This window comes from Xyrauchen texanus, chromosome 25 (genome assembly GCF_025860055.1).
Source record: "Xyrauchen texanus isolate HMW12.3.18 chromosome 25, RBS_HiC_50CHRs, whole genome shotgun sequence".
NCBI classification, from domain to species: Eukaryota; Metazoa; Chordata; class Actinopteri; order Cypriniformes; family Catostomidae; genus Xyrauchen; species Xyrauchen texanus.
Genome location: NC_068300.1, coordinates 38,262,385 through 38,274,707, shown reverse-complemented (window position 1 = coordinate 38,274,707; position 12,323 = coordinate 38,262,385). Strand labels below are relative to the sequence as shown.

General features: G+C 38.2%; 1 protein-coding gene across 1 annotated transcript; it reads right to left on the bottom strand.

The window, feature by feature from the left end:
• Positions 1-8,085: 8,085 nt before the first annotated feature.
• On the bottom strand, positions 8,086-11,622 carry LOC127619272 (transcription factor MafB-like). Its single transcript, XM_052092127.1, has one exon. It carries the CDS (start codon positions 11,273-11,275, stop codon positions 10,115-10,117), a length of 1,161 nt encoding a protein of 386 aa, XP_051948087.1. The 5' UTR covers positions 11,276-11,622; the 3' UTR covers positions 8,086-10,114.
• Positions 11,623-12,323: the final 701 nt, after the last annotated feature.

Genomic DNA, 12,323 nt, shown 5'->3' with positions numbered 1-12,323 from the left:
GCCGGTGGTGCTGCTACTGCTGGAACTTGCTCTGTCCTTAGAATTCCTGCATGCGTGCTCAAGATGTCCCTTCTTGTGGCATGCCCTACATTCAAAGTCCTTGTATTTGCAGGAGGCTGCAGCATTCCCCTCTCCCAGACAGCGATAACACTCTCCCTTGTTGGCCTTTTTATTCCTCTTTGACAATTTTGATGCTATGCATTTTGCACCTACCACCGATAAAAACACTGCTCTTTGCCTTTCCGCTTCAATTCCATTCGCCTCGATGAACTGAGCGAACCATTATTTGTATATGTTAAAGCTTTCGATAGCTTCATTAAAACACAGTCCAGTCTCACCGCTTTACTGGCAAAAGAACAGACATCACTCACGGTTCAGGGGTACACTGCACATTTCTATATTTTCACACAGAGGGGGAACCCCAGACTTTTTAGCAGGGTAAGGTCACATTACCCAATCATGCTTGTCTATTACCCCATTGATCAATGACTAACAGACACCCTTTTTAAAGACATACAACACATCTTTTAAACTTGATAGATCAATATACCACAGAAACAAATTACTATTGTATTAATCAAATCTAATCCTGAAAATAATAGCAATAATTATTCAGTATTTTATTCTAATAATGGACTTGACTGGGTCCCACAATAATAATTCAGTATTATTATTATTATTATTATTATTATTATTATTATTATTATTATTGTAGCCATACCACCCAGCCCTTGCTCAGGTCTGTATGTGCATAATTTATATAGTGAAGATGACAAACACAAGACTATAAACATTTCGTAGTTTAAACTACACACTCCTCCCTAATATAGCTTTGTGTGAGAAACAGACTGAAATTTAAATAGTTAATTATGAAAATATTCCCTTAGTCGAATTTCTGCATATTCAAACTTGACGCATTGGCATCACATACTGTACAGTTTAGGCATACAAGAACCAATGGCGTTTAAAATCACTGACATCAAACCAGGTGCAATTCATCTTAAGGTGGCATTTTTTAATATGTGGAAATGCAAATGAGATTTCAGATCAAAATTCAAATTTGTATTAAAATAACAAAAAATGTTGAAGATTTTCAGCAAAATAATGACTTCAATTTTCAGCCTGGTCTCGTGAACATTACATGACCGTGGCAATATTATTGCAAAAATATATTTGGCTGCAGTTTCCCAGTTAAATGTCCAGTGGGGGGCACCAAAATTGAGTGAAATTCTGCCGTAATCAGACAAGGTTTTTCAGGTGAATATAAGATGAAGGTTTTAATTAGTAAAACGTACCTCCCTAATCTAAACCTTTATCCTAATCCAAACCAATAGTGTCCTAAAATCAAATGAGAGGAGACACAAAACAGACATCCTTACCCTAAACCAACACCTAAACCAAACCAATAGTGTCCAAAAACTACAATCATTTTTTTTTTCTTAAAAAAGAGAAAAGAAAAGAAGCAACCACCTTCTATTACACTTTCGTCTCATGTGTCAGCTTGCGAGTCTAAAGTCCAACACTCTATCGGGTGAGCTAGAACGGAAGATAGTCACTTTGGAATAAGTGTATAAATGTAGGTGGTCTGTAATACAAGCGTAAAAATGTATCCTTTTTCAAAAGATGTGTTACAGTAAAAGTGATTCAATATCATATCATAACATATTAGTGTGTGAATAACAGTGCAAAAAAATAAGTATTAATTAAGTCATAATCAGCCATTAATGTCATGATTTGTGTGAATAAAACGCACAGTTGTAGCGACTCTAGTGTTAAACTTTGATGAAGCGTAGAATTCGGCACCTAAAAGTGTGCAAATATTTTGTTACAGTAACATTCATTCTATGAGACTAGTTGCAAATTTTTGTCTGCATTCATGTTCAGTTCATAAAAAAATTTTTTTTTAAAAAGAGCAGCATGAGTAAATGATGACAGAATTTTCACTTTTGGGTGAACTATTCCTTTAAATCTTCAAGAGATTAGTTAGTTTGTCTACTTTATTTGATTTCCTGACAGGCCATAGTAGTTGGAGGTACCAGGAGGGAGCTGGAGATGTGGTGCAGCCACAGTCTGATGTTCAGATTCCATTTCCATTCAGGTTTCCTATGTACTTTTATTGTCTGGTCAATTCAAACCCATGAAATCAAAAAATGGGATGCTGGGAGGTCAGTAGTGCAAGGCAAGGGTCAGGGTTAGTCACTATTGTAGGGTCTGGGATAGTGTGCATTCTTGTGGTGCCATGAGGTTATTTTGCTGCGTCTCCAGCGTGATTAGTCACATGACATTTACAGCCAAGATTATTGGCTGAAACAACAAAAAAACCTGTGCACAGAACTGAGAGCCCATGAGCAAAGATGGCAACAAGGAGGTTGTGCACTTCTAGAGGGAATGCACAAATACTAACAGCCTTCTGCAGTTATTACAGACCTCCTTGGTGCGTGACGTAGATGTCTAGAGATAACAACCGAAAAGGGTTAGTGATCTGGCGGTTGTTTATTGATTTGATATAAAGATTATGACTGGGATTACCCTTAAAGGAATAGTTCACCCAAACATGAAAATTCTCTCATGATTAACTCACCTTTAAACCATCCCAGATGTGCGTATTTCTTCTTCAGCAGAACCGAATGAAGATTTTTATAAGCACATTTCAGCTCTGTTTGTCCATACAATGCAATCGAATGGGTGCCATTGGTCTGCTGGCTGTTTGATGGTCCATAAGGAACATTTAGGCAGCATAAAAGTAATCCACATGACTCCAGTTGATCAATTAATGTCTTCTGAAGCAAATCGATAGGTTTGTGTAAAAGATCATTTGATAATTAAAACTTTATTAACTTTTAAAAACTGCATCCTGCCAGCAGTCAACTCATCACGGAGCTGTTGTGTGACATAAGCGCAATGGCGCGTTCACACGAGAAGTCGGAAGCGTGCGCTTTGTATACAAGAGAGGAACGAACGTGCGAGAGTTCGGTCATTTCGAACAGCAATACAGTGGTGGACAGAAGCAACGATTTAACCTCCCCAATAATCGAAACAAGTGAGTACAACCCCCCCCCAATATTTATCCAACGATCAATGGAAACATGTAAATCCGTCATGTTCAAGCCAAAGCTACGCCCTTGTTGTGAGCTGTAAATGATGCAGTCCAGGCTCAATCTTATGTCCATGAGGATCATGAGGATACAGTGCTGTAGAGAAGGTCCGATGTCATCGTGAGTTGTGATTCAGTCCCACAATTTTCACATTACACAATTGTCATTACATTTTGCAAGCAAAACTAGAAATTATTATTAATTACTGTATTTACTATTATATTTATTATTATTATTTATACATGATTTAGAGTGTGGCATGTAATTGATTCTTTATCCTGGTGAACTGTATTGAACCTATTAAAAATGATATGCTGTCTTAAATCATTTCTGGAGATCAATATGAAAAACGTAAATGAGGCAGTAGAGGAGTAAACATGTGTAGGATTAAACATGTACAGCAGTATGATAGGCCTGTGCTACCCACTGAACTAAAACCAGAATAGACACTTATTGACTATTTTTGCATAGACAAGCAATTATCAGACTATTGGCCCCACTTAGACAATGAATTCCGTGTAAACAGGATAACCATTAGTTCACCTAAAAATGAAAATTCTCTCATAATTTACTCACTCTCATGCCATCCCAGATGTGTATGGCTTTCTGTCTTCAGCAGAACATGAAAAAACATTTTTAGAAGAATATCTCTGCTCTGTAGGTCCATACAATGTAAGTGAATGGTGACCAGAATTTTGAATCTCTGAAAATCACATAAAGATAGAATAAAAATAAATCCATAAGTGGTTAAATCCATATATTCTGAAACGATATGATTGGTGCGTCAATATTTAAGACCTTTTTTTTCTATAAATCTCCACCTTTGGCCAGCCCCGACCAGTAGGTGGCGATCTGCAAGAGGAATGCAAATTGCCAAAAAAACAAAGACAAAAGAAGAAGAATGTGAGCACTTGGTTGAGGTTATTGCTGCCAAATGAGGACGGACAAGTTATTAAATCCAAGGGTTCACTTACTTTTTCCACAGCACTGTGAATGTTTAATGGGATGTGTTCAATAAAGACATTTAAGATTGTAATTGTTTGTGTGTTGTTAGCTTAAGCTCTATACTTGTCTACACTTGTGACTTTGATGAAGATGAGATCACATTTTATGACCAATTCATCCAGAAAACCAGCAAGGTTCACATACATTTTCTTGCCACTGTATGCTACAAAATAAATGATAGGTAGTTGTGGTCCTCTAATTTGATTGGACAGGCGCCATTCCAAGAGTGCCGATATTTCTGTAACAATATCTTCTGATAAGAATGCACTCGCTTTCAGAGCCAGAAAGAAAATAAGCAGACACTCACGCATGTTTTTATGAATTTATGAGAACCCATATTGCATGAGTAGTTATATGCGGGAACACTATGAAATATATTGAGATGCTTTATTTATGAGTTTTCTGATTATCACTTTATTTGTGTTACTGCATAAATCTGTGTCTGTATCTGATCTGATTGTGTGACTGTGTGAATGCATGCAGGTATATTCTTGCCTGTATGTCTCGATCAATCTTTGTCGTTGGCTTTGCGTGAATGTTAGTTTGTGTCGTTTGATGCATACACCTGTTCTATATAAGTAATTGAAAGTCATGCCACTAGCACTTTATTGTCTGACTATGAGAAAGAGAGAGACAGATGATGTGTGTATATGTGTGTGACTCAGGTCTTTCAAGTGCACCGGGGTCAATACGTCAATGTGCTTCCCATTCCATCATTCTTTTTTTCCTTCATTCTTTCACTCCTCATCCTCTGTCCTTTCTTGTCCGTCCTTTTCTTTGCACATCTTTACGGATCTCAGATACATTCATAAAGCGTTGAAAAAACAGACAAATGGCGGACAGAAGATGAAATAACCCTTAACGCAAGAGTTAACTTGAACTATGAAATTGCTAAATATTAGATATGTTAATTTCTACATATACAAATACATGTTTAACATTAATGAATGCATTATGAACTAACATAAACTAGCAACTAACTATAGTACTGCATATTTATGAATGTTAAAAATACTGTAAATATCGTGTTTATTGTTCACAGCCCTAATGCATTAATGTTAACATATTAACAATAATAAAGAAGAAAATAAGTGTACATCAGATGCTAAGGATAAGAATCGATAACAATTTAAGTGCTGATTGAACAAAAGCAACAGTGAGTGTAATTGATTTTTCCTGTTGACACTAAAATGTCATAATAATTGAGCATTTAACTCAATACAGATAGTAAAAGGTTGGTTTATGGGTTGCTTCTTTTACTGCACGACTATATATACCAATGTTTACATGGACAAATATAATTGCAGCAAATTGTAAACAATATTCCCATAAAAGGGTTGACTTCCTGCTATTAGCACATAAGAGCTCTGGTGGAGACTGGAGGCAGACTGGAGCATGCGTTATGTTTTATATCATTCACTCAAGCGTATATGAACTGCTATGAAAGGTGCTTCTATTGTAGCTAACATTGAAGAGTTACTTCACACAACAAGAAGTGCTATTATTACTATTATTATTATGGCTTTATTGTGTATAAATGTGATCTCTTATATAGGTTGTTGTGTGAGCTCTGCTCTTGGCTCAGTGAGGTATCTGGCTTGGCCCTCAACGCTTCGCTCTGCCCTTGAGATTGTGCAGACACACAGCAGATAATGTTCTGACACCAGAAACTGAAAACCGTCAGGAAATCCTAACAACACTTTCCCTTGTCTCTGAAGAGCAAGCGCAAAGCTCAAAAACACAATTCTAAAATGAGTGCCTGATTAAACAGTTTGGTAACTCCTTACAATAAGGTTCCATTTATTAACATTAGTTAATAGCATTAGTTAAGATGAACTAACAATGAACAATACTTATACAGCATTTATCAATCTCGGTTAATGCTCATTTCAACATAAACTAATATCGTTTTGAAATCAAAAGTTGTATATGTTAACATTAGTTAATGTACTATGAACTAGCAATGAACACTTGAATCTGAGCATTAACAAAATGAGATTGTTCATTGTTAGTTAATGATAGATAATGCATTAACTAATGTTAATGAAGGGAAACTTATTGTAATGTGTTACCAATATTTTTACAGGGGCATGAAGTTGGCGTTACACATTATGTGTTTTACTTATATTATTTAGCAGTTTTGGGGAGACTAACACAAATGCATACGTAACTAATAACTATTAATAATAGCAATGTGTGATTAGGCTGTAAGCTGCACACAAAATAGGCTAATTACACATTAATTACATGTAAAATACATGTACTTACTATAGGTTTAGGGTAAGGGTTTGATTTAGGGTTAGTTGCTTGTAATTATGCATAATTTACTCTTACTCCTATAGTCATTACATGTAATATGTATAACAAGTACACTGTAAAATAAAGTGTTACCCACAAAACGTACTTGCGTAACTATGCAGTAACATGAACACTAATGTAAAGTGTGACCAGAAATGATTTTGAATCGTGCGACAAACTGAACTTACAGAAAACACGTACGCCTAGTTATATATAGGGGAGACTGGGGCTAGTTGTCACTTGGGGAAGGGCTTTATGTCAGTAAGGTTTTGAGCCGAAAGTCAAATGACACAATTGCTTGTTTTCTCTAGCAGTGGTTGACTCTATGCTGGTTTCAAACACTTAGTTAAAACAGACATAAATGAGAAAGCTTCTTGCGAATTCTTTCCCTTCACCCATACAGAAATCGGCTATATGGCCATGTATGAGCATTTATATAAAATTGTATTTCATATATTTGAGCATTTATGTACATATATAAATCCCACTAGTATTGGGGAAATATATCTTACATATATGAAAACTGCCATTTTTGCAATATTTTGAAATATGTATATATGTATAAGTATGTGTTTGCAAGTATGTACTTTCTACATCAGTGAAAACCATATATGAACATATATTATTATTATTATTATTATTGCATATAGTGTGTGGGAAAATGTCTATATTAGTATATATTGTAATAGTTAAGCAAGTGAAGACAATAAGACCACACTGGCATAAAGGCAAGGATCAAATAATGAAGGCCGATTTTACCTGAAAGGGTATTTTTCATCATTTTTAGGTCAGGGAAATTTCCTCATATTTTTATTGGGTTACATTGTCACATTTTAGGCCTAAATGTTCTGAACTTTATTCAATGCATTAATTACAAAATATTTTGCGCCATGTAACCTTTTTCAAGGGCGTAGATTTAGCTTGATTATTGAGAGGGGTTGCAGCATGAAGCGTTTACATATTTCCATTGATCATGGTAGAAATAGTGGGGGTTATACTTGCCTGTATCGACACCCCTGACCTTTTTCCATTTTAGATATTTCATGAATTGTTTTGTGTTTCATAATTGTTTTAATATTTTAATGTGGTGAAAAAGCCTATAATAGGCTATTCAATGTCAGGTTCCCATCAAGTGTGACAGCTTATGCCAATATAGTGTGTGTTTAGTGAACTGATTTTCGGTGGACATTTTGTGAAGTCGACTTAAACATGAAATATTCACTGGAGTAAAAAGGGTCCCTAAATATAACCTCCATATTTGAGCAACCCACCTCTCAAATGAGTTTGAAATGTGCATTTGTTGGTTGTAATGGGCGGCTGAAGGGTTAATTGTCCTATTCCCACAATCTGGGCTTTGAGCGCAAGGTCAAAGATCTCATTTTACTGAGCGCGCGTGCACGCTGCATTTCTGCTCGAGTCAGCACGTGAGGCGCTGCAAATTCTGCAGGTCGAGGCACAACTGAAGGCCTAAACACACACACACACACACACACAGAGGGATACTTTAGCTTTTGTGCATGAATTTTTGAAAAATAAATAAATTAAATTACATCAACGCGCAGTTAAAACCACTTTTAATATCTTATATACATTTATATATGCGCTCGTATACGCTAAACAAAGACATTTAACCGGAAATAGAGGATGTGAATTGGACAGGTATTTTTTCATATAAATATATATATATTTAAATAATGCGTTAAACAAACCCATGAAAATATTACTATATATTTTTTTAATAAGATAGATTGATAATTAACTGATAACTGTATACTCTAGATGCATGATCCTAAAAGCCTAAAAGTTGCAGAACTTGGACAGACACAGGAATTGACGCATTAAATGACGGCTACCAAATCAATGTCAGTTCACTGACTTTAATAAGCAAAATAGGAAACCATTTCTTCCAAAAACAGCAAAAACGAAACAGAAACCAGCCTGAATGAAACAGTCCGAATTGAACTCTACTCTTTTTTATCATTTATATAAACAGATTTGAACATTGATCCCCTCATAATACATGAAATTAACAAACAAAACAACAACCCGCTGCTGCAGTTTACATTTGATTTCAACACAGTTGAATCAGTAATAAACCAAAAACAAGATTGTTAAATGCATGACTTTTTAACAATATTTCGTAGATGCAAGCACCATGCTTATTCAATATGATCTGACAGTTTGTTAATTTAATCATTAAAATAAAAACTATGCATCTGGCCAGCAGAACCAGAATCTGGACATAATAATAATAATAAAAAAAAAACAATAAAAAAAAGAAAAACAGAACAATAACATGAGACATTTCATTTTCAGTTTGAGATTATACGCAGAACCTGAATCCTTTATTTTTTACTGACCGGCAGAAGAAAAAATAATAAAGGAAAACATTTAACATTGAAATACATGCGCAGTTTCATGTTAGCCAATAATACACAAACCCCTGATTTAGTAAGCCTTCCCCCTCGAGCTGGATTGATTATAATAACTATACTTTGAAATGTTTCGGTTTATAAAACTGGCAGCTCGTTTCGCTAAAAAACAATGTTGATGAAAGTGTGCCCATTCGATGAGATTCAATCCATCAAAAAGTGAAACGATACGACCATTAAGTATTGCTTCTATTATTGAAAAAAAAAAAAAAAAAAAAAAGATTATGCAACAGCCTAAACTGGGTTTCTTGCTATAACTAGATGTTTAGCAACAGTTCAAATGAAACGCGTGCTTTAAATTCGCCCATTATTACTGAAACTGCATTTTCAGTCCAAATCTACCCAAACAAAAACAAACAAAAAAAACTACCAATACCCAAAATCATTACCCAAAAGTGCGCTTTACAAAGTTGAAATGCAACTGCAAAAATGCCCATTACAGGAAATCCATTCCCAAAATGAAAAACAAATCATAAAAGTTGGAAAACGATCAGCTCTTCGATGTCGGGTTGTAGGTTTGCTGTTGCATATATTTACAAGCCCAAATGAACCCATTTAATGAGCGACTGGAGAGCCAGTCTCATCTGTATACCCCCCAAAAAGAGCTAAAGATAAAAAACATGCTCTTTATGATACATAATGAACAGAAAGAAAGAAAGACAGAAAGAAAGACAGAAAGAAAGAGCAGAGTATAAAATAGAACTGATTACCATACATGTCCAGCATGCAGGATTAATACCTTAATGCAGATTTATGTGTTTGTTTTTGTCGTTTTTCCTTTTTATTTTTAATATATATCTATATATAACCAAGCAGGCAATAAACCAATGAGATGTTGCATAAAGTTCCCCCTGTCGCCACACTCAGGGTTAATACAGGAGAAGAAGAAAGGTTTTGCATATTGTGTTGCTCTCAACTCTTGACTTTTTTTCCTTTTCTTTTCTTTTTTTTTTTTTTGGCCAAGTGGAAAAAGTCCAAAGTTCCTGTCTCAGCTCAGCCCAAACATAGTTGTTGTTTTCTTCTTCTTCTTCTTCTTCTTCTTCTTCTGGTGTGATCTGACGTTTTCCTAAATATAAAACCCAGTTCTTCGCTTTCTCTTGTGTTGGTAAAAGAACTACAAGCAGCAACTAATCTACAGTTTCCCCCAAACAACATTCTAACACGGTCAGGTTGATGACACGACGATTACATATGAGATTATTATTTCTTGTGGATTATTCTTCTAATGATCGTAATAGGTAATGTGGATTACTCGGATGCGGCTCTCGGGCAGAAGAAGGACACTCACATGAAGAACTCTGGAGAGGACGGGTTGTCGCTCGTGGATCCCGCCTCGCGGAAACCGTTCGCTCCGGTTAGTTTCTCGCACTTGAGTTTGTAGGCGTCTCTCTCTCGGGCCAGCCGGTTGATCTCTTGCTTGAGCTGCTCCACCTGATTGATGAGCTGCGTCTTCTCGTTCTCCAGCACATGCTTCTGCTGCACGCGCTTGTAGCGGCAGGACTGCGCGTAGCCCCGGTTCTTCAGGGTCCGGCGCTTCTGCTTCAGACGGATCACCTCGTCCTTAGTGAACCCTCGCAGGTGTCGGTTGAGCTCCCGTACCGACATGGACACCAGCTGGTCATCGGAGAACCGGTCCTCCACATTCATGCCAGCTCCCACACCATGGTGACCCTGTTGGCCCAGGTGGTGATGGTGATGATGACGGTGGTGGAGCTGCTGGTGGGAGCCCGGGGAGGTGGGGGAAGGGCAGTCGGGTTCCTGGCTGTGATGATGGTGGTGCGGGTGGTGGCTGTGCGCGCCGGGGTGACCCGTCAGCTCGTCCGGGTGATGCGGAATGCCGCCGTATTGGTGGTGGTGCGGGTGGTGCTGTTGAGGGTGGCCGTGGTGGTGATGCGCTCCTCTGTAGCCCTCGAACCCTCCGGCCTGCAGCTGCTGCTGAACGTGAGGGGGCGGAGGGTGACCGTGGGCCCCGATCAGCGCCTCCACGGCGTCTTCAGGGGTCAGGTTTAACGTCTGAGGGTCGATCTGCTGCGGGTACGCGCCACTGGGCATCCAGTACAGCTCCTCCAGGTGGTTCTTCTGTTCCGTGGGGCTAAAACCTGGGGAGGATGGGACGGAGCTGCACGGTGTGCTGATCGGGGTGGAGGATACGGAGCCCTGCGGCTGGAGGCGATTGCACTGCCGTATGTTGGAGCGGTCTAGCCCCGCCATGGCCTCTTTCTTCACCTCGAATTTCATTAAATCAAAGTCATTGACATATTCCAAAGCCAGCGGGCTGGTGGGCAGCTCGGGCCCCATGGAGAGATCGGCGCTCATCGTGTCCCTGCTTCTCAGCAAAGTGTTTACAAGCGTCGCAAAACCCGACTTTTGCTTTTCTTCCCCCTCTGTGCGCATGCAGTGATCTGAACGAGTGTCCAAACGCGACGCACTTGAGAGCTGGAGCATATAGGGTCACTCGAAATGTTTCAAACAACAAACAAAGACAGAAAAAAACTTTCTGGACTAATGCACTGCGAAAGACATTTGCTTCCTAAGGGCATGCAGACCTCGACTGCTGCAGTCTTTAGAGTCTACTCACGGGACTGGAGAAAGTGAAGTCTCAGTGCGCGAGTGCGCGTCCTCTCGCCAGACTTCAAAGCATAAATAAAAGACACGGACGAGTACAGTTGGAGGGCTCTCGTCCCGATCCCGGATACTCCAAAATATGTCCTTATGCCAGTAAAACAGTGTTCAAGTGGATGGGTGCTGTGTTTAGTCCAGCTCTGCACCGCAGAGTTCAACCAGCACTCACTCTTGAGTATTCAGACTGTAGCGGGACAGCAGACTGCTGCTGCTGTTATAGCCTACGCGAGTGTGACGTCACAGGTTGACGGCGTCCAATCGGATCTGCGAAATTACCATAATGATCGGTGTGTGCGTAGTGAGCTGACGGGATGAAAAAAGGGAGAGTAGTTGCGCTAACAGCCAGAGAAAACTCATTTCGGTGTATTGACTGATTGATTAGCTATGTGCGCCTAATGAGGAACCATTTATTCAGTGTTTTATGAAATCTGGCTTAATTTGGTAGATTTAAACACATAGTTGTATTCTGGATAGTTTTGGTCAACGTATGCCTTTTTTATATATAATATATCAAGATGCTTTCCCTACATTTTTTCTTGGAAAATCATGAAAGAATAATTATATAGGTTACCTTGTGTTTCTGGAATACTTGAACATATTTATTAATTTATTTTAGGTTACATGGGTTACATACAGCTGGCTGTGGCATTAAGTAATTCACATTTACGCAATAATTCAACAGTTAAACACAACTGTGATTTAATAGTTTCAGGTCGAATCGTCTACCAAGTCAAAAATGTGTCAACTATATAACCATGCACGTTTTTTTATGAGATTTAAAAGGAAGTGAACATCTTTACAACAGGATTTTGTACCAAATATTAAGCCAAGTCTTAAGTTATACATAAGGATGTTCCATCTCAATATGGAG